Source organism: Schistocerca nitens, chromosome 2 (genome assembly GCF_023898315.1).
Source record: "Schistocerca nitens isolate TAMUIC-IGC-003100 chromosome 2, iqSchNite1.1, whole genome shotgun sequence".
Classification (NCBI taxonomy): Eukaryota; Metazoa; Arthropoda; class Insecta; order Orthoptera; family Acrididae; genus Schistocerca; species Schistocerca nitens.
Genome location: NC_064615.1, coordinates 206,396,496 through 206,420,185, shown reverse-complemented (window position 1 = coordinate 206,420,185; position 23,690 = coordinate 206,396,496). Strand labels below are relative to the sequence as shown.

General features: G+C 42.8%; 1 protein-coding gene and 1 non-coding gene across 2 annotated transcripts in view; one reads left to right on the top strand and one right to left on the bottom strand.

The window, feature by feature from the left end:
• Positions 1 to 23,690, bottom strand: part of LOC126234326 (sialin-like) — a 174,338-nt gene that overhangs the window by 25,023 nt on the left and 125,625 nt on the right. Inside the window, exon 9 of the mRNA XM_049943011.1 lies at positions 6,563 to 6,648. Coding sequence (XP_049798968.1) covers positions 6,563 to 6,648 — 86 coding nt within the window. The remainder of the gene's footprint in view (positions 1 to 6,562; positions 6,649 to 23,690) is intronic.
• Trnal-caa (transfer RNA leucine (anticodon CAA)) lies at positions 805 to 879 on the top strand. The gene has a single exon. It is a non-coding gene; the product is annotated as a tRNA-Leu (tRNA).

The window sequence follows — 23,690 nt, the reverse complement described above, 5'->3', positions numbered from 1 at the left end:
CGTCCATTTTTTTATTTTCAGACAATTATTTTGCAAAGCTGCACAGGTACACAGAGCAGTATTGTTTACGTGATATATGGCAATTATCAAAGTTCAGGCACTCACACATAATCAACTTTGCTCTCCAAAATTCCAGGATATGTTCAGATTTGAAACTTTCCTGGCAGATTAAAACTGTGTGCCCGACCGAGACTCGAACTCGGGACCTTTGCCTTTCGCGGGCAAGTGCTCTACCAACTGAGCTACCAAAGCACAACTCACGCCCGGTACTCACAGCTTTACTTCTGCCAGTACCTCGTCTCCTACCTTCCAAACTTTACAGAAGCTCTCCTGCAGAGTGAAAATCTCATTCTGGAAACATCCCCCAGGCTGTGGCTAAGCCATGTCTCCGCAATATCCTTTCTTTCAGGAGTGCAAGTTCGCAGGAGAGCTTCTGTAAAGTTTGGAAGGTAGGAGACGAGGTACTGGCAGAAGTAAAGCTGTGAGTACCGGGCATGAGTCGTGCTTCGGTAGCTCAGTTGGTCGAGCACTTGCCCGCGAAAGGCAAAGGTCCCGAGTTCGAGTCTCGGTCGGGCACATAGTTTTAATCTGCCAGGAAAGTTTCATATCAGCGCACACTCCGCTGCAGAGTGAAAATCTCATTCTGGAAACATCCCCCAGGCTGTGGCTAAGCCATGTCTCCGCAATATCCTTTCTTTCAGGAGTGCTAGTTCTGCAAGGTTCGCAGGAGAGCTTCTGTAAAGTTTGGAAGGTAGGAGACGAGGTACTGGCAGAAGTAAAGCTGTGAGTACCAGGCGTGAGTCGTGCTTCGGTAGCTCAGTTGGTAGAGCACTTGCCCGCAAAAGGCAAAGGTCCCGAGTTCGAGTCTCGGTCGGGCACACAGTTTTAATCTGCCAGGAAAGTTTCATATCAGCGCACACTCCGCTGCAGAGTGAAAATCTTATTCATGTTCAGATTTGCTTGGACATATGCAGGATTTGACAGTCTACATATGGAAAAATTTGAAAACGTTAAAAACATATGTTTTGACAGAGCACAGGGAAAACTGTGCGACTGTGAAACTGTTGCATTCATTTGATGCAGTTTATGTGACAAACTCTTATGTTTTTATCACTTTTTGGGAGTGATTATCACATCCACAAGAAAATCTAAATCGGGCAAGGTAGAAGACTGTTTATCCATTCGCCAAGTGCACAAGTTAGGTGGGTCGACAACATATTCCTGTCATGTGACACACATGCCGTCACCAGTGTTGTATAGGATATATCAGACGTGTTTTCCTGTGGAGGAATCGGTTGACCTATGACCTTGCGATCAAATGTTTTCAGTTCCCATTGGAGAGGCACGACCTTTCGTCTACTAATCGCACGGTTTTGTGGTGCGGTCGCAAAACACAGACACTAAACTTATTACAGTGAACAGAGACGTCAATGAACGAACAGACAGATCATAACTTTGCGAAAATAAAGGAAGTAAAATTTATACTCGAGGAAAGACTTGAACCAAGGACCTTTCGTTCCGCAGTTCCTCACGCTAACCATAGGACCATGGTACTCCTAACCTGATGTTATCCTTAATGTTACATATCTTGCGCATGGGCAACTCAGTTTGTATATTTTGCTTATTTTTTTCATAGTTCCACACAACTTCTTCCTGTTTTCTCGATTGATCTGTGTTCAGTTTTTCAAGGCCTATCCACTGTGCCAACTTATAACTAAATCTGAGGGAGGTGCGATTGGGAGGTTCCCTTGTTAGGAGAAACACTAGCATTGACTCCCTATGTGTCTTCGTGCACGCTTAGTTACTGTTTAGTATCGTTCAGGTCTTCATGCAGTGTTTGTTAGGTTGTGTGTGTAGTTGGCATTATGTCCACTGACAACTATTTTAGATGTCAACATTCTAAGGTGGTCGGTCGGTTGCTGCAGACCAGGGAAGTTCTCTCCATGCGGTGCAGTCAGCTGGGTCCGGTGCCGGTCCCTGCACAGTGTTGGAGTGTGTGTGTGTGTGTGTGTGTGTGTGTGTGTGTGTGTGTGTGTGTGTGTGTGTGTGTGTGTGTGTGTGTGTGTGGAGCTATCCAATCACTACAAGCTTCGTGGTTCACTGACCCAGGAAGTCAAATTTGAGTAGTGGTTTCAACTACCTAAGCCATGTCCATTCATGTTGTGGTGGTTCATTTCAGTGGTTCACTGTTGGGCAGGTTTTCCTGTGAGCAACAGTGAGTGTTTCTATTAATGAAATTTAGCTGCCATGCAGTGCAATTAACTATATTGGTTGACTACAATTCCAGTGCACCAGCAGAATTTTCTGCCTTGTGGCCATTAGTGTTCCGGTTACCTGCCCTGGCCACTAACATAATTTCAGGCAGTGTCATTTCCTCACCTGTTGTCGCTGTCCAACATTGTGTGCAGTTCTGAGAGCCAATACATACATCATTGTGGATCATAATGTTCGTAACCTTATGCATTTGAGTTCTGATGTACTCCGTTGTGGTAAGCAAGCAGTTGGTAAGTTGGTCCATGACTGTCCCTTGGTTGGCTTTGCAAGAATTAAGTGTAGTTTGACTCACCACCTGTCTTGCCTAAGTGAATGAGGGCAGACCGATCCACTGTAGACTCCTGAGTGCCGTTCTCTTAATTATCGTTTTGGCAGTGTAAATGATGTAATTTAACTGTATTTTATATTTTTAATTTGGCAAGGTTAGTTGTGGGCCTTCAGTCCTGAAAACATGTTCTAGGAGTTTCCTTTTAAGACCACGTATTGTTTTACCGATCGTTGCAATATATATTTCCTTAATTTGCAGAATTTAACTTTGCGGCCTTCAGCCATTTTATTGTGTTTGTTCATCTCTTTCTGTGCACCTTGTGGGCCATCAGCCCTGTTATCTTAAAACATTGTGGCCTTCTGCCTTCAGTAATCATCATAGTATATTTGGAATTAAGAAGATTTAATCTGGTGGCCTTCAGCCGCTCCGCATGCTCATCTCATATGTATATGATTTATCTTATTCGTAAATTTAACTATGTCATGTCTTTTCAAAATTGAACTTATTCTAAAGCTTCTGTTTGGAGGCCTTCAGCCACGAAGCAAATTTAATTCTTTCAAAAGTGTATCTGTGAACTAAATAATAATGAATTACAATTGTGAAATGAATCCGACTGCAACTCCCTTGGCCCTTTCCACAATTCTAATTACCTGTTAGCCCTGCACGATTTAGTGGGCATTTCGAGTATGTCATCTAGTGAGTTTACGACAAACTTTATTCCATGTGAGATGGATGTAACAGCAAAACTCCAAAGTAAGGTTTTTCATTGAGTAGTACCATTCACATTGGCTAGTTGATTAGTCTTCTAGCAAACATTAGTAACTAGCAAATAAATGAATTATTCATTGCCATATTTTCTCTTTACTCATAACTCATTACCTGTGAAGAGATCAGAGTGGATACACAGCTGAGAAAACTGGAACTTTAAGTACTAAGGTGGACAACATTGTGGCTTAATGAAGACCAGAAACACTTTTTTGGTCAAATGGTCAGTAATAATTCCACTCTGGTAGGAAATGGAATGGACTTCAAAATCATATTTCTAACCTCAGATTGTAATCAAAGGTAGATAAAGTCATAGCAGAGGTTTTAGTTTAGCTGTCCAATTTGGTTATGGGATGAGGGAATGTGGGGAGTACTAGTTAATAAAAATGTGAAATCGACAGGTTGCAAGGCAGTAATCAATCCGTTGTCAAATACAAGTTAGTTTGATATCTTAGTTATATTTCTCACCACTTTTATATGCCTGTTTGAAACTTTCTGTACGTGATTAATAGTTTCTGTCTACATACTACAGTATTTTGCATCTCCATACATTATTTCACGTTATCACATATTTTAAAATGTAGAGCTGACCTTCAAGCAACTATGTTCAAATATTTTAGATATTCTTGCCTGTTGCAAACAGAAACAGGAGAAGACTGTAGACTTGAACTACCCGTAACTTAAAGAATTTGTGTTTGGCTTACTTTCTACTGGAAAACATTGAAAGGGTAAGGAAATGTCACAGAAAAAACACTGAGGACAAAGAAGCCAACTAAAATGTGTACAATGCAATAGATTTCAATACAATTTGTGACCTCTTAGTGACAAACCTTTCTCCATCATTTCTGATAACTTTATAAAAGTTTTGTTCACCCACCCACCCACAATGACAGTTTCAAAATGGTTTTGTGTTTGTTCATCTCTCAGAAATAACTACATGGTGAGTGGTTAAGTTAAGTATTTCCATTATTTTTATACCGTGCAGGTCTTGGTAAACTATGAGTACATCTTTGTTCTCAACACTGACCAAATATGATATTATTTAGAGCAACTCAGAGGTTTCTGAGTTCAGAATGTATCTGTGTAAAAACTGTGAGACATGCAGGGAAAAAAAAAGAAGGAAGATGTCAGTGGATAAAGAAACTATCAGATGTTTCAGCAGATTGTACAGGTGTTCACTGTATCTCTCCTTTTTTATGTAAGAAACCAATGAAGTATTCTTAACCCTGCATCAGATACCTACCTCTACAGAACATTGTGGATTTAGTTATGTACTTCATTATCTGTCATCACAGCTATTCAAAATCATTTGTCACTGTAAGTCTGAATGAGTCATCTTTTATGACAGTTCATAAGAAAAAGCCATAATGAGTCAGGCCAGCTTACTGTGCAGAAATTGAGAGAAGAGGAGGGAGGGAGGGAGGGAGGGAGGGAGGGAGGGAGGGAGGGAGGGGGAGAGGAAGAGAGAGAGAGAGAGAGAGAGAGAGAGAGAGAGAGAGAGAGAGAGAGAGAGAGAATGCATCCAATACAGTACTGTAGAAATCCATCATGTAGAATGGTTCAAATGGCTCTGAGCACTATGGGACTTAACATCTATGGTCATCAGCCCCTAGAACTTGGAACTACTTAAACCTAAGGACATCACACAACACCCAGTCATCACGAGGCAGAGAAAATCACTTACCCCACCGGGAATCGAACCCGCGAATCGAACCCGCGAACCCGGGCACAGGAAGCGAGAACACTACCGCATGACCACGAGCTGCAGACGATCATGTAGAATGTATTGGACTGCTGACTACAGCATTTGTAGCTCACCCCATGATTTGCTCATTTAACTGATTTAGTAAACTAACATTAATTCACATGAAAAGGTTCTTCATTATGCATGGCACCTTCAAAACTTGTGTGTTGTGCTCAAAGTAAGTGACACTTACTTTATGTAATAAATAATACATTTCATTCCTGTTGCATATTCCTGGATCTCTCAGTTCTCACTAAAAACAGTGATGGCATGCAGCAAGCTCCAGCAGAGAAGATTTACCGAGATACTTCATGTAAATACCAAGCTCGATTTTAAGGTGTCGTGTCTGAATTTCTTTTTAAATTCTGAACAGTAATCAACAGTCTGTCAGGTATACGAGAACCTAACACTGATCTGAATTTGTTCACATTGTGTAGTTAAATAAACAGACTACAGTTTGCTTTACCAACATTTTCCCTTTAAGCAGGAATTTGTGATAGGCACTTTTAGGCATCAGCTCCCATACCGACATGCTCACTGCATGGCAAATTATTAGGTCTACAACTTTGATTCCGCTGTTTTGCAATAGACGGCAGTAGTGGCAAGTGGGTTTGAGGTGGTTGGTCATAGGTGTAATAAAATTAGCTTAGTCATCTGTAAACAACACACCATAAAAATATTAGTCTATTTGTAATTGCCATCATAAGGTTATTTTCGATTAAGTACATCAACTTAGGCACCCCATTTCTCGCCATCTGCAGGAAGTTTTAATTTTATGCTGTAACATGAAGGAATCTGCGGCTTTGGCTCTTAAAATGCTGGGTAAGACCAATGGTGAGGGAACTATTAGTGGAAGAACGCGCAGAGAATGTTTCCAATGCCTTAAGAATGGTGATTCTGATGTCTAAGACTGGCATGGCAGGGAAAGACAGAACGTTTTTGTAGCTACTGAAACAAATGAAGACACTCGCAGGACATTATCTAAAGCAAATTATGCATTTGAGCCCAGCACCGAAATAAAAATGGCTACAATACAGTGATACACACATAAAGGTAATTTTGCAGCAGGTCAGTGCTAGACACCATGTCACAAAACCTGTCAAAATGTACATGGAAACGTTGAAATGAGAAGTCCTATCCCTGCCGCCGTATTCTCTATACGTTGCTCTCTCTGACTACCACCTTTCTCAATCAGTGGCATACAGTCTGGCTGACCAGCACTTCCGATCATATGAACAAGTGCAAAATTGAATCAATTCATGGACCCCCCACAAAAGATGCCTAGTTCTCCCAACACGGGGTTTGTATGCCATCCAAAAGATGGGAGAATGTAGTGGCCAGTGTCAGAAAATAGCATGAATCATAATTTTTTTGTAGGTTATTCACAATAAAGCCCCGAACTTCAAGAAAAAACAGCTGAAGCGAAGTTTTAGACCTAATATTAACTTTCAAACGCATCATTAAATGTCAGCAAATTCAAATTATCAAATAGCAAGAACAGCATAACTTACATTTTTGTATGTCAAAGCACCAACAACTGCAGCGGACATAAACCCTGGAGTCACACAGATCATGTTACCAATGCCCATGAGTATACCTGGTAAAAAAAAATTAAAAACTTAGAGTAAAATATCAACAACAGACATTTCAGTGTATACAAGAATGAAACTTGCCATAAGTTCTCAGACACAGCAAAATTTCAAGTTTCAACAAAAGTTGTTATTCAACACTTTTTCTCTAAACATTTAGACAGTAAACTGGTAGCTCCAAAAATATCTACATATCTACATCTACATCTACATACATACTCCGCAATCCACCATACGGTGCATGGCAGAGGGTACCTCGTACCACAACTAGCATCTTCTCTCCCCGTTCCACTCCCAAACAGAACGAGAGAAAAATGACTGCCTATATGCCTCTGTATGAGCCCTAATCTCTCTTATCTTTGTGGTCTTTCTGCAAAATATAAGTTGGTGACACTAAAATTGTACTGCAGTCAGCCTCAAATGCTGGTTCTCTGAATTTCCTCAGTAGCAATTCACCAAAAGAACGCCTCCTTTCCTCCAGACACTCCCACCCGAGTTCCTGAAGCATTTCCGTAACAATTGTGTGATGATCAAACCTAGCAGTAACAAATCTAGCAGCTCACCTCTGAATTGCTTCTATGTCCTCCCTCAATCCGACCTGATAGGAATCCCAAACGCTCGAGCAGTACTCAAGAATAGGTCGTATTAGTGTTTTATAAGCAGTCTCCTTTACAGATGAACCAAATGTTCCCAAAATTGTACCAATGAACCAAAGATGACTATCCACCTTCCCCACAACTGCCATTACATGCTTGTCCCACTTCATATTGCTCTGCAATGTTACGCCCAAATATTTGATCTATGTGACTGTCAAGCGCTACACTACTAATGGAGTGTTCAAACATTACAGGATTCTTTTTCCTATTCATCTGCATTAATTTACATTTATCTATATTTAGAGTTAGCTGCCATTCTTTACACCAATCACAAATCCTGTCCAAGTCATCTTGTATTCTCCTACAGTCACTCAATGATGACACCTTCCCAAACACCCAGTGTCATCAGCAAACAGCCGCACATTGCTATCCACCCTATCCAAAAGATCATTTATGTAAATAGAAAACAACAGCGGGCCTACCACACTTCCCTGGGGCACTCCAGATGATACCCCCATCTCCGATTAACACTCACCATCGAGGACAGCGTACTGGGTTCTATTACTTAAGAAGTCTTCGAGCCACTCACTTATTTGGGAACCAATCCTATATGCTCGTACCTTAGTTAGGAGTCTGCAATGGGGCACTGAGTCAAAAGCTTTCTCAAAGTCAAGGAATATGGCATCCGTCTGATACCCTTCACCTGTGGTTCGCAAGATGACATGTGAAAAAAGGGGCGAGTTATAATTTCGCAGGAGCGATGCTTTCTAAAGCCGTGTTGATGCACGGACAGCAACTTCTGTCTCAAGGAAATTCATTATATTCGAACTGAGAATGTATTCAAGAATCCTGCAACAAACCGATGTTAAGGATATTGGTCTGTAATTTTGAGGATCCATCCTTCTACCCTTCTTATATACAGGCGTCACCTGTGCTTTTTCCAGTCGCTCTGGACTTTATGCTGGGCAAGAGATTCTCGATAAATGCATGCTAAGTAAGGAGCCAATGCAGTAGAGTACTCTCGGTAAAACCGAATTGGATTCCCATCAGGACCTGGAGATTTATTTATTTTCAACCCATTCAGCTGCTTCACAACCCCAGGGATGTTTATCGCTATGTCCTCCATATGGGAATCTGTACGAGACTCAAATGGCAGTATTTTTGTACAATCGTCCTGTGTGAAAGATTTCTCAAATGCTAAATTTAAAATTTCAGTTTTCATTTTGCTGTCTTCCATTGCCAGGCCAGACTGATCAGTGAGTGAGTGGATGCAAGCCTTCGACCCACTTACCGATTTTATGGAAGACCAGAATTTCCTTGGGTTTTCAGCAAGATCTTCTGCTAAGGTATGATGGTGGTAGTGGTTGTATGCTTTGCGCATTGCTCTTTTTACAGCAGCACGAATCTCTACTAACTTTTGCCTGTCCTCATTCCCCCGATCTTTCTTGTAAGCGAGTGCAACTGTCTTTGCTTCCTGAGCATTCTCCAAATTGTGCTGTTAAACAACAGTGGGTCTTTTCCGTCCGTAACCCACTTTCTCAGCACATAGTTCTCCAATGCGTGATTTACGATGTGTTTAAAATTTGCCCATAATTCTTCCACATTATCATACCGGAAGTAAATGAAGTCGATTCATTTACTAAGTGGGATGCTAACAACTGCTTATCTGCTCTTTCTAGTAAGAATACTCTCCTAGCCTTCTTGACCGACTTTTTAACTTTCGTAACCATAGTCGTAAGGACAACATCATGATCACTAATCCCCGTCTCAACACTTACACCGTCGATGAGGTCTGGTCTGTTCGTGGCTACCAGATCTAAAATATTTCCATTACACGTTGGCTGTTGATTTAGCTGCTGAAGATAGTTTTCGGATAATGTGTTCAAAAGTAATTCACATGACAGCTTGTCTGTACCATCTGTAATGAATCCATAGACTTCCCAGTCTATACTAAGTAGGTTGAAGTCGCCTCCGACTAATAGAGCATGATCCGGGTACTTCTGCGATACAGAGTGTAGACTCCCTTTGAATGATTCTAGAACTGTCACAGTGGAACCTGGTGGCCAGTAATAACACCCAACAATTAACTTTATTTCTCCTAGCCCTGTTAAACGTGTCCAGATAACTTTACAATCACACTCTACTTTGACCTCAGTAGACACAATATTTTTATCAACTGCAATGAAGACACCACCTCCTACGGTGTCTAATCTGTCTGTCTGATACACGTTCCAACACTCACTAAATATTTCAGAACTTCCTATCTCAGGGTCCAGCCAGGTCTCAGTCCCGAGAATAATTTGCACACCACACGCTTCCTGGAGGGCAGTAAATTCAGTAACTTTATTCCAAACACTCTGAAAATTTATTGCTAATATCTTGGTAGCTGAAGTGTCTTTACACTGAGCGTGTCCTGATTTCCCTGCCTGCACGTTGACTGGTGAGTGTTCATCAGGACACCTCGCACTACTGCCTAGCCTAAAAAAAAAACCCATGTGCACGCCGTAAGTACTCTGCTACTGGAGTAGCTGCTTCCTTTGTGTAGTTCACCCCTGACCTATCTAGGGGCGTCCTACAATTCCCCATCCAATATCTGAAGTCTAGAAATCTGCAGCCAAGACCGTCACAGAGTCAACGAAGCCTCTGGTTGAGACCCTCCACTCGGCTCCAAACCGAAGAAACCCTGATCCACTCTGGAAACAATGCTGCAAATAGAGAGCTCTGCTTGCAACCCACGTGCGAGGCCAGCAGTCTTCACTAAATCCGCCAGCCGCCTGTACGAACTGAGGATCACCTCAGAACCCAAGCGACAGGCATCACTGGTGCTGACATGAGCAACTACTTGCAAACGACTGCACTCTGTATGCTTGATAGCCACAGGCAAGGCCGCCTCGACATCTTTGATGAGGCCCCCCGGCAGACAAACTGAGTGCACATTGGAATTCTTTCCAGCCCTGTACGCTATTTCCCTAAGGGGCTCCATCACCCGTCTAATGTAGGAGCTCTCAATAACCAGCAAGCCTTTGCCCCCGTGTGCCTGCTCGGGCCCTGCTGAAGGTGCGGCCACCTGCCCACTGACAGGATGAACGGACGAGGCCAGCCGGCCAGCCTCCACATTGGCCCTCCACCTCGATCGACGCAAACGTGTTGCAGTCCGCCACTCACCCTGAGGTGAGGGTGGCCCCAACGCACCAGGTACACTAGAAGGTGCCTCGGTGGCCGAGTCAGTGGCTGCAGCAAGCGACACCTGGCAACGAGCCAGACCCTCCGTCGTCGCTGCAACTCGAGGCAGCAGCCTGAAGGTGGCTGACTGTGGCCAACAGCATGCTCAGCTGCTCGTGAACCGTGGCCAGTTCCTCCTGTGCCCGCACACAGCACACACACCCACACCCCCTATCCAGCCTACTGCTAATATCTGGACGATTAGATCTGCGACAAATAAAACAGCAGTATGTGACTGCACAGTTACGTCACCAGTGCCAGATTGAGCTGCGATATATGAACAATTACTTATGAACTAAGCAATCAAATGACCACAACTATGCCATTATAGAGAGATTGCAATGCGATCCTACCCCTGTCTTAGTACATATGAAAACTGCATATGCAATGTTACACTCTACCATTATTAAAATTTTATACTACCCCTGTCTAATTCGAAAATATGCAAAGATCCAAAAAATTTCACCACACAAGCACACAAACACACAAAGTAATTTGAATTAAACCTGCAGAACTAATACAAAAAACTGAATATATGACTAGTTTCTGCTACTGTTGCTCACACACGTCGCTCTGCAAGCACAGATGAAACTGCACTGGCGTCCGTCTGCTGCTGACTGCCTCTACGAAATAAACACAGAAGACACTGTCTGTCCAAAACAAACAACTGACTAATGACTCTGCGAATTTATACTTTACAGCTATCAATAAGCAATATAACTCCTCTCAAGTACGAGAATATGCAATGATTTTATGTAATTAAATATGCAAGTGCACAAACACTCAGAAAGAAATTAAGAATCAAACCACAAAACAAATATGAAAGCTAAATATGTGACTCACTACTGCACTGCTGCTGCACTACGCTGCACTGATACTTCACCAAAAGCTGCTCAAGGAATAACAATTTGTGAAGCTCTTTGCCATAATGAAACAATTTTAGGTCATTGCCTCACATGAATATGTTTACATTCTCTTAGATTCCATCTACGAGGGTTGACTGAAAAGTAATGCCTCCACCTTTGTAACTCTTCAACAGTTGGCAGCATTGGTATGCAGCAGGTACTGGCTTGTTCCATAGCCTCTTCTATACAGCTCCACTTGGTGGGAATCCTTAGCATTGAATGGTTGTGTTGTTACAGTATAAAGTATGGAACCCTGCGCGTAAGGTCAGTCAATGCGATTTAAGCAATGTGCAGTCATTGAATTCTTGACAGCAGACGGTGTCACCCCAAAGGAGATTCTTCAGAGAATGAAAGTAGTTTATGGTGATTGTGTTGATGTGAGTACTGTGCATTGTGGGTTGAGTAAGTTTAAAGATGTTGAGGCAGGAACATCTGACCTGCATGACAAACTAAGAGTTGGACATCCTGTAACAGTAACCACTGAGTTTCACAAGCAAAATGCTGACAGACTGATTCAGGACGATCGTCTTATCACTCACAAGGAAACCTCCCCATCGCACCCCCCTCAGATTTAGTTATGAGGTGGCATAGTGGATAGGCCTTGAAAAACTGAACACAGATCAATCGAGAAAACACGAAGAAGTTGTGTGGAACTATGAAAAAAATAAGTAAAATATACAAACTGAGTAGCCCGTGCGAAGATATGCAACATCAAGGTCAATAAGAGTAAAGGAGCGCCGTGGTCCCGTGGTTAGCGAGAGCAGCTGCGGAACGAAAGGTCCTAGGTTCAAGTCTTCCCTCCAGTGAAAAGTTTAATGTTTTATTTTCAGTTTATGTGACAAGCTCTTATCACATCACTTTTTTGGGAGTGATTATCACATCCACAAGAAAACCTAAATAGGGACAAGGTAGAAGATCTTTTTACCCATTCGCTAAGTGTATAAGTTAGGTGGGTCGACAACACATTTCTGTCATGTGACGCACATGCCGTCACCAGTGTCATATAGAATATATCAGACGTCTTTTCCTGTGGAGGAATCGGTTGACCTATGACCTTGCGATCAAATGTTTTCGGTTCCCATTGGAGAGGCACGTCCTTTCGTCTACTAATCGCACGGTTTTGCGGTGCGGTCGCAAAACGCAAACACTAAACTTATTTCAGTGAACAGAGATGTCAATGAACGAACGGACACATCACAACTTTGCGAAAATAAAGAAAGTAAAATTTTCAGATGAGGGAAGATTGAACCAAGGACCTCTTTTTTCCGCAGCTACTCATGCTAACCACGGGACCACGGCACTCCTGAGCTCACATTATCCTTGATGTTAGATATCTTGCACATGCACTACTCAGTTTGTATATTTTGCTTATTTTTTCATAGTTCCACACAATTTCTTCCTGTTTCCTCGACTGATCTGTGTTCCGTTTTTCAAGGTCTATCCAGTGTGCCAACTTATAACTAAATCTGAGGCGGGTGCGATGGGGAGGTTCCCTTGTCAGAGAGAAATTGCAAGCACAATCATCATTACACAAGAACATGTGGGTCACATTATTGCTTTGCTTGGCAAACCACATGCTACATGTGCCACCAAAGCATAACTTCAGAGACAATCTCACCACCATATGGCATCCTCCATACAGTCCTGATTTAAAACCGTTTGACTTCCATCTGTTCCCAAAAATGAAAGACGCTCTGCGGGGACATCATCATGCTTCTGATGATGATGTTGAGAGACCTGTGAGACTGTGGTTGCAGAAACAAAGTGTCGACTTCTTCCATGACAGCTTCAGAAAACTTTTTCATCGTTGGCAGAAATGTATCCAATTGGCTGGTAATTATGTGGAAAACTGAATATGGAACAATTCGAAGCACAGGCACTGGACTCGGCGACTTGCAAACCTAAGGTGTGGTACAGGTACGTCGATGATACTTTCATGGTGTGGAGCCATGGTGAAGAACAGCTCGGTGAATTCCTGAGACACTTGAACAGCCTCCATGCCAACATAACATTTACCATGGAGGTAAAAAAGGACAGGAAACTGCCATTTCTAGATGTGCTGGTCACAAGGGACGGTGAAAACCTGGGACACAGCGTGTATCGAAAACCGACACACACGGACCGATACCTCCACAAACTGTCAAACCACCACCCGAGCCAGAAAAGAGGCATGATTAGTACGCTCGTAACGAGAGCAGGACGAATATGTGAGCCTCAACACCTCAAACGAGAAATGCAACACCTGGAAACTGTTCTGAGGAGCAATGGATACTCCACAAGTTACATTAGAAGTGTAACAGAGCCAAACACTCGGCGAAGTAAGGAACCAGAAAAAGAAATGTCGGGTACGGCCTTTCTGCCATACATTCCCAGAGTGCCGTATATTGCGCAAACACGGCGTAAAGACGATTTTCAAACCGACAAGGAACATCAAAGAGTGTCTTAGATCGGCAAAGGAGAAAAGAGACCCACTTGCAATGTCGGGAATATACCGTATACCTTGCACATGCGGAAAAGTTTATGTCGGAATGACTGGACGATCAATTAACACCAGGATCAAAGAGCATAAGCGACATTGCAGGTTGGGGCAGGTGGAGAAATCGGCCGTGGCAGAACACGCACTGAATGAGACCGACCACGTAATAAAATTCGCCGACACGGAAGTTCTGGCTGTAGAGAAGCACTATCACACGCGCTTGTTCAGAGAAGCTGTAGAAATCCAAAAACACGCGAACAGTTTCAACAAGAAAGAGGAAAGCCTTAAGGTAAACGGATCCTGGCTTCCCGTACTGCAGCGAACGACCGTCGCAGGTAGCAAGAGGAGAACTGCACCGGAAATGACCGCGGAGAAGCCCTCTGACGTTGGCGCGCCAGGTACATATAGTCTGCGGCCGCGAGCTCGCCTCCAGTTCACCACCGGCAATGGAGGGTGAAGCTTTGACAATGCCAGCCACTCGTGCTGGCGAAACGTCAGAAAAATCATTAGATGAACGTCGGCCGAAGAACCCGAGACAGAAGCCAATAGGCAGTTTGTCAACAAGTGGCCACGAAAGCCTTAACAATTTTGAATATTGATAATTAAAGATAACATTCTAAGCTTTATTTCTGCATTTGATTTATTAAAATATTCTCCTCCAAACCCACTTAACGAAGGTGGAGGCATCAATTTCATTCAGTCCTCTTAGTTTAATCCTAAATATGAGCATTCAAAAAGAACTCCATCAATCTTCGAAATGTAATTTAAATAGTAGGCTAAGAGCAAATTCCTAGATATTGTATGTAGAGTTTTTCTCTATACAGTGAGGAGGTGCTGTATTATCCAAGAATTCTGTTAATTCCTTGGCGTAACTGGTTCTGTAATGGAAAATACCTTTAATAAAACAGAGCATAGATTATTTGCACTTTCAAAAGTCAAATTCTCGTAAGTGTGTACAGTGGTATGATAACAAGTGAGTAAGAAATGTTTTATTTCAACGTATCATGGCTTTGTCTATATAAACATCTATACAAAAATTAAAACCTTAACTCATGAGGTGTGGTCCCTCAGACCTCACAAAAATTTCCAAGTGCTCTCTCACTCTTTCCAAGCTAAGTTCTGGGATTGCTACTGTACACTCATTACAATCCTTAAACCACCAACCCTACAACATTTTTTTGTTGTTTGCATTATCACCACCTTTGTTTGTTGCTGAGGTGTTACTGACATGTGTTGGGTGGGGGAGGGGGCGTCTCTCCTAGACTCTTCCCTGTGAACTACGTACCTATTTTGTTCAGTATAGTACAAAATGTGTTCACAGATGTGTTCGTTTTAATGATCCTAAATCTGATTACATTATTAGTCATTGGATGGAGGAAGATGTCAGTGATGTAATTCAAGAAATAGACGAGAAAGATGACAGTTTTACAACACACAGAAATCACAGTTCTGCTAGTGGGAGGATCATTCAGAGGAAGACTGTCAGAACAACTGATGTGGATTTTTCTGTTCCTCCAACAGAATACTTTAAGTGTTAGTTACAATCAAATGCATTCTGAGTGGTGATAAAGATCAATACAGAGCTCAGTATGTCAATTCTGCAGACACTCTTTGTACCTATCAAGGGAATTTGTATGTGGAAGTTTAAACACCACAGATTAGTTTAATGTGAAAGTTTACTTGCTACAGGGATATTACTGTTCATAATGCAGAACTCAGTTCTCTAGCAGTTTGTTTATGTGTACTATTTAAAAACTGCACATAAGTACACAACTGCATGTGATAAAATGTGCACTACTGCACACTTTATTTACTGCAATAACAAGGATTATTCTAAACAACACTTCAATAACTGTAAAACTTAATGCTACATAACAAATTAAAAATTACAAATGATTTGTCTCTTAAACCTTAGTTTAAATATAGAGGTCTCAGGGACCTGTGAGTTGAGGATAAACAGCTGGTTAACTTTCAGCAATGTTTGAAGACAGAAACAATTCATCCTGGATTTTCCATTAATTTTTTGTTCCTCTACAGGTAGTGTAGGCACAAGTGTGTACGTGCACGTGTTTTCAATGAAACAGCAAAATGTTGACCCAGGCAATGTTAAAAGTACACTTGCAGATAAGTAAGAACTTAAGTCTGTGCTACATGCTTTTAAATATATACCTGTGAGTATTTCACCCAATCAATGATGGATTCAACAAGAATCATTGACATCAGACTTCCGGCAGGCAAAATGGACTGGACACTTGGAAATAGAAAAAAAGTACTTGTCTGCTAGAAATTCATGGCACACTTGAAATGGAAGGCAGGTTAGCGAAACTTTTACTTTCAGAACATGCAACCACTGAAGAAAGGGCCATCTGCAAAAGTGGATTAGAAGTTTTCAGTAAAGCAGAGAGCAATGTTTTACTTGTTTTAACCATAAATATGTCAGGTGAAACTTTTGCAGAAAATAATGCATCTGAATACAGCTTATGAAGTGTGGACAGACACTCATAAAATATTTGTGTCAAAGTTTACAACCTCTTATTTAATTGGATAGATAAAAAATCTACTCAAGTGAAAGACTGTTGTAAATCCTGGTGATACAGATAAATAAATGAATGAATGGATTGGCACATAAGGTAGAAAAGAGACAATGGTTTGAACAAGACTGACAACAGCAACAACAGACAATAACAACAACAACAAAGACTTACAAGAGGGTTACATTAGAACAAATAATGGCCACATGGGCTAGTATAAAAACAAAAACAATAATTGACAGAATTATTTAATTGGTTAGATAAAGAATCTATTCAATGTGTGTTGTGCCACTGCTATCCAATTAAATAATTTTGTCAATAATTGGAAGTTTACAACCTGTGTTTCCAGGGCTTCAGAAGATGATACTGCAATATGTATTTCAAAATTGAAGCAGGACATGACTAAAGATATTGTAAATAATCCAGAAATGCCTGATTTGTAAAATATTTGGTGTGTTACTGGAAGACAATATTTTTGTTTACATCTAGTAAGATATGTCACATTACAGATGACAGAAATTGTTTCAAGACTTTTCAGCAGTTTTCAACAAGACATTCAGTAACTACAACTAATGGTGACAGTTTAAGCAATCGGAAAAGGTGCAATAGACACTGAAGGCAGCAGTTGGAGTATTGCACAGAGTTACTCTGGCAAATATATGTTTGTACCTCAGTTCCACAAGAATCTATACTCTGTTCTTGCTCCACAGGATGAGCACACAGAAAGCAAATTCATATTAACTGCTGAAATTTGTAATTTCATGACTGATATGGTCACTTGATTGGTAGACGTCCATGATCAATTTGGAGGAATTTTAAAACTGGCTGCGAGGAATGTCATACTTACTTCCCTCAGTGAAAATCTCACCAACAGTGACAACATGAAAGATCTGGACACCAGAACAAGTGTCATGTGACATCTGTACTTAGCAGTGAGATAAATATCAAGGTGGAAATATACAGTGAACTGTGAGAAGGTTGTATTTATGGAAGGCTCTTGTATACCATTTGGCACTGAAAAGAGGATAGTGAAACCAGGAATGCTTATTCACACTGATCCTCCAGGTGCCTTTCATAATTGAGTGACAGGATATCAGTATTTTGTACTTTTCAAAGATGATTGTACAAAGTTTAGATCAACTTTCATCAACATTCCATCAAAGAAATTTTGAGTGACAATGGAAAAGAATTTGACAACAAACAAGTAAAGGAAATTCTTCAGAAAGCAGGTGTAATTCAGCACCTCACAATGCCATACACACTGGAACAATGAACAGGAGGGGAGGGGGGAGGGGGGTAAGAAGAGAGACTTGGGCAGTTGTGGGAACTGCCGGAGCAATAATGCATGCACATGGAAATATTCCACATATGTTTTGGGTAGTGATATGTTGGTTGGTTGGCTGGTTTAAAAGAGGAGGAAAGGGACCGAACTGCTAGGTCATCAGTCCCTTGTTCCGAATAAAACAATGCCACAAGGGTGAGAATAAAACTAGCGAGACTGACAACACAAAATGGAGAGAAAAGAAGAACCACAAGAACAACAGAAGGGCAACAAACACAAATGGACAAAAGGGGGGAAGAAAACCACAGAAACACAAGAAACAGGTAGTAGAGATTAAAATGACAACACAGATTACCATGGCTGGCTGAGCATGAGAATAAAAAAGAGAAGCCAGCCATTCTGCAACACATTGAAACCTCCACCCTAAAAGCACTAGGGTGGAGGACACAGAGGGACAAAGAACATGCACTGAAACTTAGATCAAATGAAAAACCCATCCTCAAGGAAAAAACGTAAAACTAAATCAGCTGATGAGATGATGTCTGATAAAATTATCGGCAATGATTCCGGTAACCAAAGATTTCGTCTCAGGTCAGTCAGAGTGATACCATGCATCAGAATATGGGCCACAGTCAACCGGGTGCCGCATCAACACTGAGGTGGGTCTTCACGGCACAGGAGGTAACCATTGGTTGCCTAAGTGTAGCCAATGTGGAGCCACCAGAGAACCACAGAGTCACTGTGAGAGGCCCACATGGAGGACTGCTACACATTCGTAGTCTCCTTAAGAGCACACAGTTTGTTGTGTGTACTGAGACTATGCCATTCCATCTCCCAAAGCCGAAAAACCTGGCAATGCAAAAACAAACGCAGGTCAGTTATTGGAATGTCGATCTCCATAAGCAGTTTCTGTGTAGCCTGTTAGCCCAGCCTGTCAGCAAGTTCGTTGCCTTGGATTTCAATGTGACCTGGGCTCCACACAAACACTACTGAACAACCGGACCATTCCATGGCATAGATGGACTCCTGGATGGTCAGTACCAAAGGATGACAAGGGTAGCACTGGTCAATAGCTTGTAGGCTGCTCATGGAGTCAGTACACAGAAGAAACGACTCGGCAGGACATGAACAGATGCACTCAAGAGCATGAGATATAGCCACCAGCTCTGCAGTGAAACACTGCAGCCATCAGGCATGGAATGCTGTTAAATATGTCCTCCATGGACATATGCGAAGCGGTCGTGACCACGAACCCTCAAGCCGTCAGTGTAAACCACTTCATTGCCTCGGTACATGTCAAGAATCGAGAGGAAGTGACAGCGGAGAGCCACAGGGTGAACTGAGTCCCTTGGGCCATGTGAAATGTCCAGGAGAAGCAGCAGCCTAGGTGTACACCATGGAGGTGTACGCGAACGGACCTCTAGTATAGGTGGTAAAGCCAAGGACTCCAGTCAGATAGAAGAGATCGGATGTGAACTGCAATTGTAAGCCCTCACCTCTGCTGCCAATGTGGGAAATTAACCGTTGTGGGTGGGCAAAGGAGACAGTAATTTGGATGCACAGGAGAACTACAAATGTGTGCATGCCTGACCTGTAATAAAGGGACTCCAGCTTCTGCCAGGACACTCGTCACTGGACTTGTCATAAAAGCTCCCGTCGCTAGTTGAATGCCACAGTGGTGGATTGGGTTGAGTACACACAATGCTGAGAGTGCCGCTGAACCATAAACCGAACTCACATAGTCAAGGCAGGACTGAACAAGGGCTCTGTAGAGCTACAGTAGTGTAGAGTAATCTGCACCCCAGTTCGTGTAGCTCAGGCAACGAATGGCATTGAAGTTAGGTGCTGCCAGTACTTCCGCTTAAGCTGATGAAGGTGAGGAAGCCAATCCAGTCGGGTGTCTAAAATCAGTCCTAAAAGTCAATGTCTCCACTACAGTGAAGGGATTGTCAGTAAGGTAAAGTTCTGGTCCTGGATGAACAGTACAACATCGACAGAAGTGCATAACACACAACTTTGTGGCTGAAAACTGGGAGCCTTGAACTAGAGCCCATGTCCTTGTGGATGGTTCCCTGTAGGTGCCACTCAGTAACACCAGTACTGGTGGAGCAGTATGAAATGCAGAAGCAGTCTGCACACACAGACGGTGAGACGGATGGCCCTACAGCTGCTTCTAGACCGCTAATGGCCACTAAAAATACAGACACGCTCAATACAGAGCCCTGCAGGACCCCATTCTCATGGATTCCTGGATATTGAGGGGGGGAGGGGGGGGGGGACGACGACTAGGAACTATGGGAGGCAACAACTTGGACATGGAAAGTACTAAGTGACAGGAAATTCTGGTTAAAAATCAGGAGTGGGCTTCAGATACCCGACTTGTGTAATGTGACAAGGATATGATCTTGCCACGTGGTGTCATACGCTTTTCGTAAATCAAAGAAGATAGCAGAAAGGTGTTGATGTCTGGAAAAGGCTGTTCAGATGACAGACTCAAGGGACCCAGGTGGAAACCACCCTGGCATGGAGTCAGTAGGCCACGTGACTCCAGGACTCAACCCAACCACCGACACACCGTAAGTTCCAGCAGCTTACAAAAAACGTTTGTTGGGATGATGGGCTGATAGTTATCCACATCAAGTGGGCTTTTGCCGGGTTTGAGCACTGGTATGATGGTGCTGTCCCACCAGTGTGATGGAAAGACACCATTGCACCAGATCCGGTTGAAGATCACAAAGAGATGTCGCTTGTAGTCACCTGAGTAATGTTTAATCATCTAACTGTGGATCTGATCTGGCCCAGGAGCTGTGTTGGGGCAATGTGCAAGGGCACTGAGGAGCTCCCACTCTGCAAATAGGGTGTTATAGGGTTCACTGTGGCGTGTAGTGAACGAGATGACTTTTCCTTCCATCCTCCTTTTGAGAGAGCGAAAGGCTGGGAGGTAATTCTCCGACAGAGAGGCATGAGCATAGAACACAGCAAAGTGCTCAGCAATCACGTTTGCATCAATAGGTAACACGCCATTTATGTCAACACCGCAAACACCTGTGTGTCTGGTACCCAAAAACTCATCGTTTGATCTTTGCCCAGATTTGAAAAGGTGACATAGGGCACCCAATGGTCAAGCCATAACTCTCCCAACACTCCTGTTTCCATCGTTCGATAAGCTGGCGAATGCGGGCACAGAGTTGTTTAAAGGCTATGAGGTGCTCCAGGGAAGGGTGCCACTTATGCCACTGTAGAGATCGCCAACAATGACTTCCGGCGACCACCAAGGGACTGTCTTTCGCCAGGGGTACCCTAAAGAACGAGGAATCGCATTTTCCACTGCAGAAATCGTCACTGTAGTTACCTGCTCAACCACCACATCAATGGTACCATGTGGGGGAGATTCAACAGTGACAGCAGAGGTGAAGGCTTCCCAGTAAGCCTTGTTTAAAGTCCATCTGGGCAGGCATCCATGGAACTGACACTGGGGCTGTCACAGGATTATGGCAAAGTGGTCACTACCACACACATCACCATGTGCTCTCCAGTGGGTAGATGTGAGGAGGCCAGGACTGCAAACCGAGAGATGAATGGCCAAATATGTGCTATGTGCCACACTGAAATGTGTAGGGACACTTGCATTTAAGAGGCAGAGGTCGAGTTGTGACAGCATATTTTCAACATCGGCCTCGGCCAGTAAGCACAGTGCCACCCCACAAGGTGTTATGAGCGTTAACATCTCCCAAAAGTAGGAAAGGTTTAGGGAGTAAATCAGTGCAGCCAATGCATTCAGGGGTACTACACCATCTGGAGGAAGATATACATTGCAGACAGTTATTTCCTGCATTGTCCTTATCATGACAGCCACAGCTTCAAGAGGGGTTTGAAGGGGAACAGGTTCACTGCATACTGAGTTCAGGACAGACACAAACTTCACCTTACACACTTTATAGGCACTACAGTTCTTGTAATATCCCCTATAGCCATGGAGGGCAGGGGGGGTCTGCATTTCTGGGAACCGGGTTTCCTGAAAGGCAATGCAGAAAGCAGGTGTAAAGCTTAAGAGTTGCCATAGCTCAGCCAGGTGGTGGAAAAAAACCACAGAAATTCTACTGGAAGATGACGTTATCAAGAGGCTGGGAAGGCATGAAGCTCGAAAGGAGGTAGGTTATGCCTCAGGGTCACCTGCTGCCACTGAGTATTTGTAGCCATTTATGTGGTGGATGATGCATCAGTGGGATCCAGGTCCACAGGGGACACTAAGATCTCCACCACATCCTCAGGTGCAGAACTGACAGCGAGCGGTCGTGTTGGGGCCAGAGGGTCCTGTTTCTTAGCAGACTTTTTCTTAGTTTGCTTGCTCTCTTGCTTCTCTTTAGGGACTTGCTAGGATGATTTCTCTGAAGCTGCTTCACACATGGATGATGACTATGAAACTCTTCGGCCAGCAGCTTTTGGCTTCTTGAGCCACTGGCGAGGATGGAGACCTTGGTAGAGAGGAACCCAAGGGACCCTTTCCACATGAGAGGAGCCGGAGGACGCTGTTGCTTCTCTGGCATTGGGGAGGGGACTGATGTCCCCTGTGTTTGCGGAGGAGGAGGAGGAGGAGGAGGAGGAGGAGGAGGAGGAGGAGGAGGAGGAGGAGGAGGAAGTGATAGACAACACTGCAACCTGCAGGTCATAGGCTCCACCTGCTATATTGGTATTTTGAAACACTAGAAGATCAGTCAGAAAGCAGTGAAAGGAGTTCTTATTGGATATGATCACAATGGAGGTCAGTATTTATTGTGGAGGGAAATATGAAGTCATTATATCACCAGATGTTACCTTAAGGGAGAAGCCACTGAAGAGCAAGAAAAATTTAATTTTGCTAGTGAATGTTTATCATGATTCAGTATCTCAGACTCAAGACCAGTCTCGAATAGATAGTGAGAATGTTAAGGATGGCAGTTTGCTTAACACAGATGAAGACCCTCATGAGGTAGATCAGGAAGACTAATGAGAAAGCCTTACCACATTTGCATGACTAACTCTTAGACCTTCACAAAACTTTTGAGATTATATAAAGTGTGTAACAATATTTTTTCCAGGAACCAGAAAAGTACAGTGAAGCCATAAAGTCTGTTCAAATGGATTTTTGTACCAAAGCCATGGATTGTGAAATAAAAGCTCTTGAAGAAAATTAAACATGGAATCTGGTTGAACTACTACCTGGAAGGAGTGCCTTTCCAACAGGTGGGTGTACAAAGTGAAAACAAATGCTGATGGCTCAGTCAGTAAATTCAAGGCAAGATTTTTGATTAAGGGTTACTCAGAGTGGAGAAGAGTTGACTATGACCAAACCTTTAGTCCTGTGGTTAGAGTGACTTATTTGAGCACTGCTCAGTGTTGCCTCAACTGAGGCCATGAACCTTGTGCAAATTGATGTTTCAGTTGCTTTCCTTTATGGTGATTTGAAAGAAACCATATAAATGCAGCAACCTGAAGTATATGATGATGGATCTGTGATAGAATGTTATTTGGAGAAAAAGTATGTCTGAAGCAGGCTGCTCACTGTTGGAATGAAGCTCAGTAATCACCTCAGTTAATTGGGTTTCCAAGAGGAGGAAACCTGACCCTTGTATTTTCAGACGATGGGCTTTATGTTCATGATTTTGGTTGTAGCTAACAGCAAACTGGAACTTCAAGGAATTATCTGTGATTTCAGACAAAAATTCATAATTACTGAAGTGCCTGTATCATTTTTCTTATGTCTGAAAACTAACAAGGAGGAGGAAATATATAAGAAAACTCATTACACAGAGAAAATTCTAGAGTTCTCTAACATGAGCATCTATAAGGCTGTAGTCACTCCTGTTATATAGGACAATAATACAGAAGTAAGTCATCACAACTATTTCCCAATAGGCAAGCTGTTAGAACACTCATGTTTCTGTTGTGTGGGACACATCCTGACGTTCCATACGCAATCACTGCTTTATCAACAAATCTTGAAAATTCAACAAATATGCTGGCAGTGTATTATGAATAAATCTTGAAGAGCCAACAAG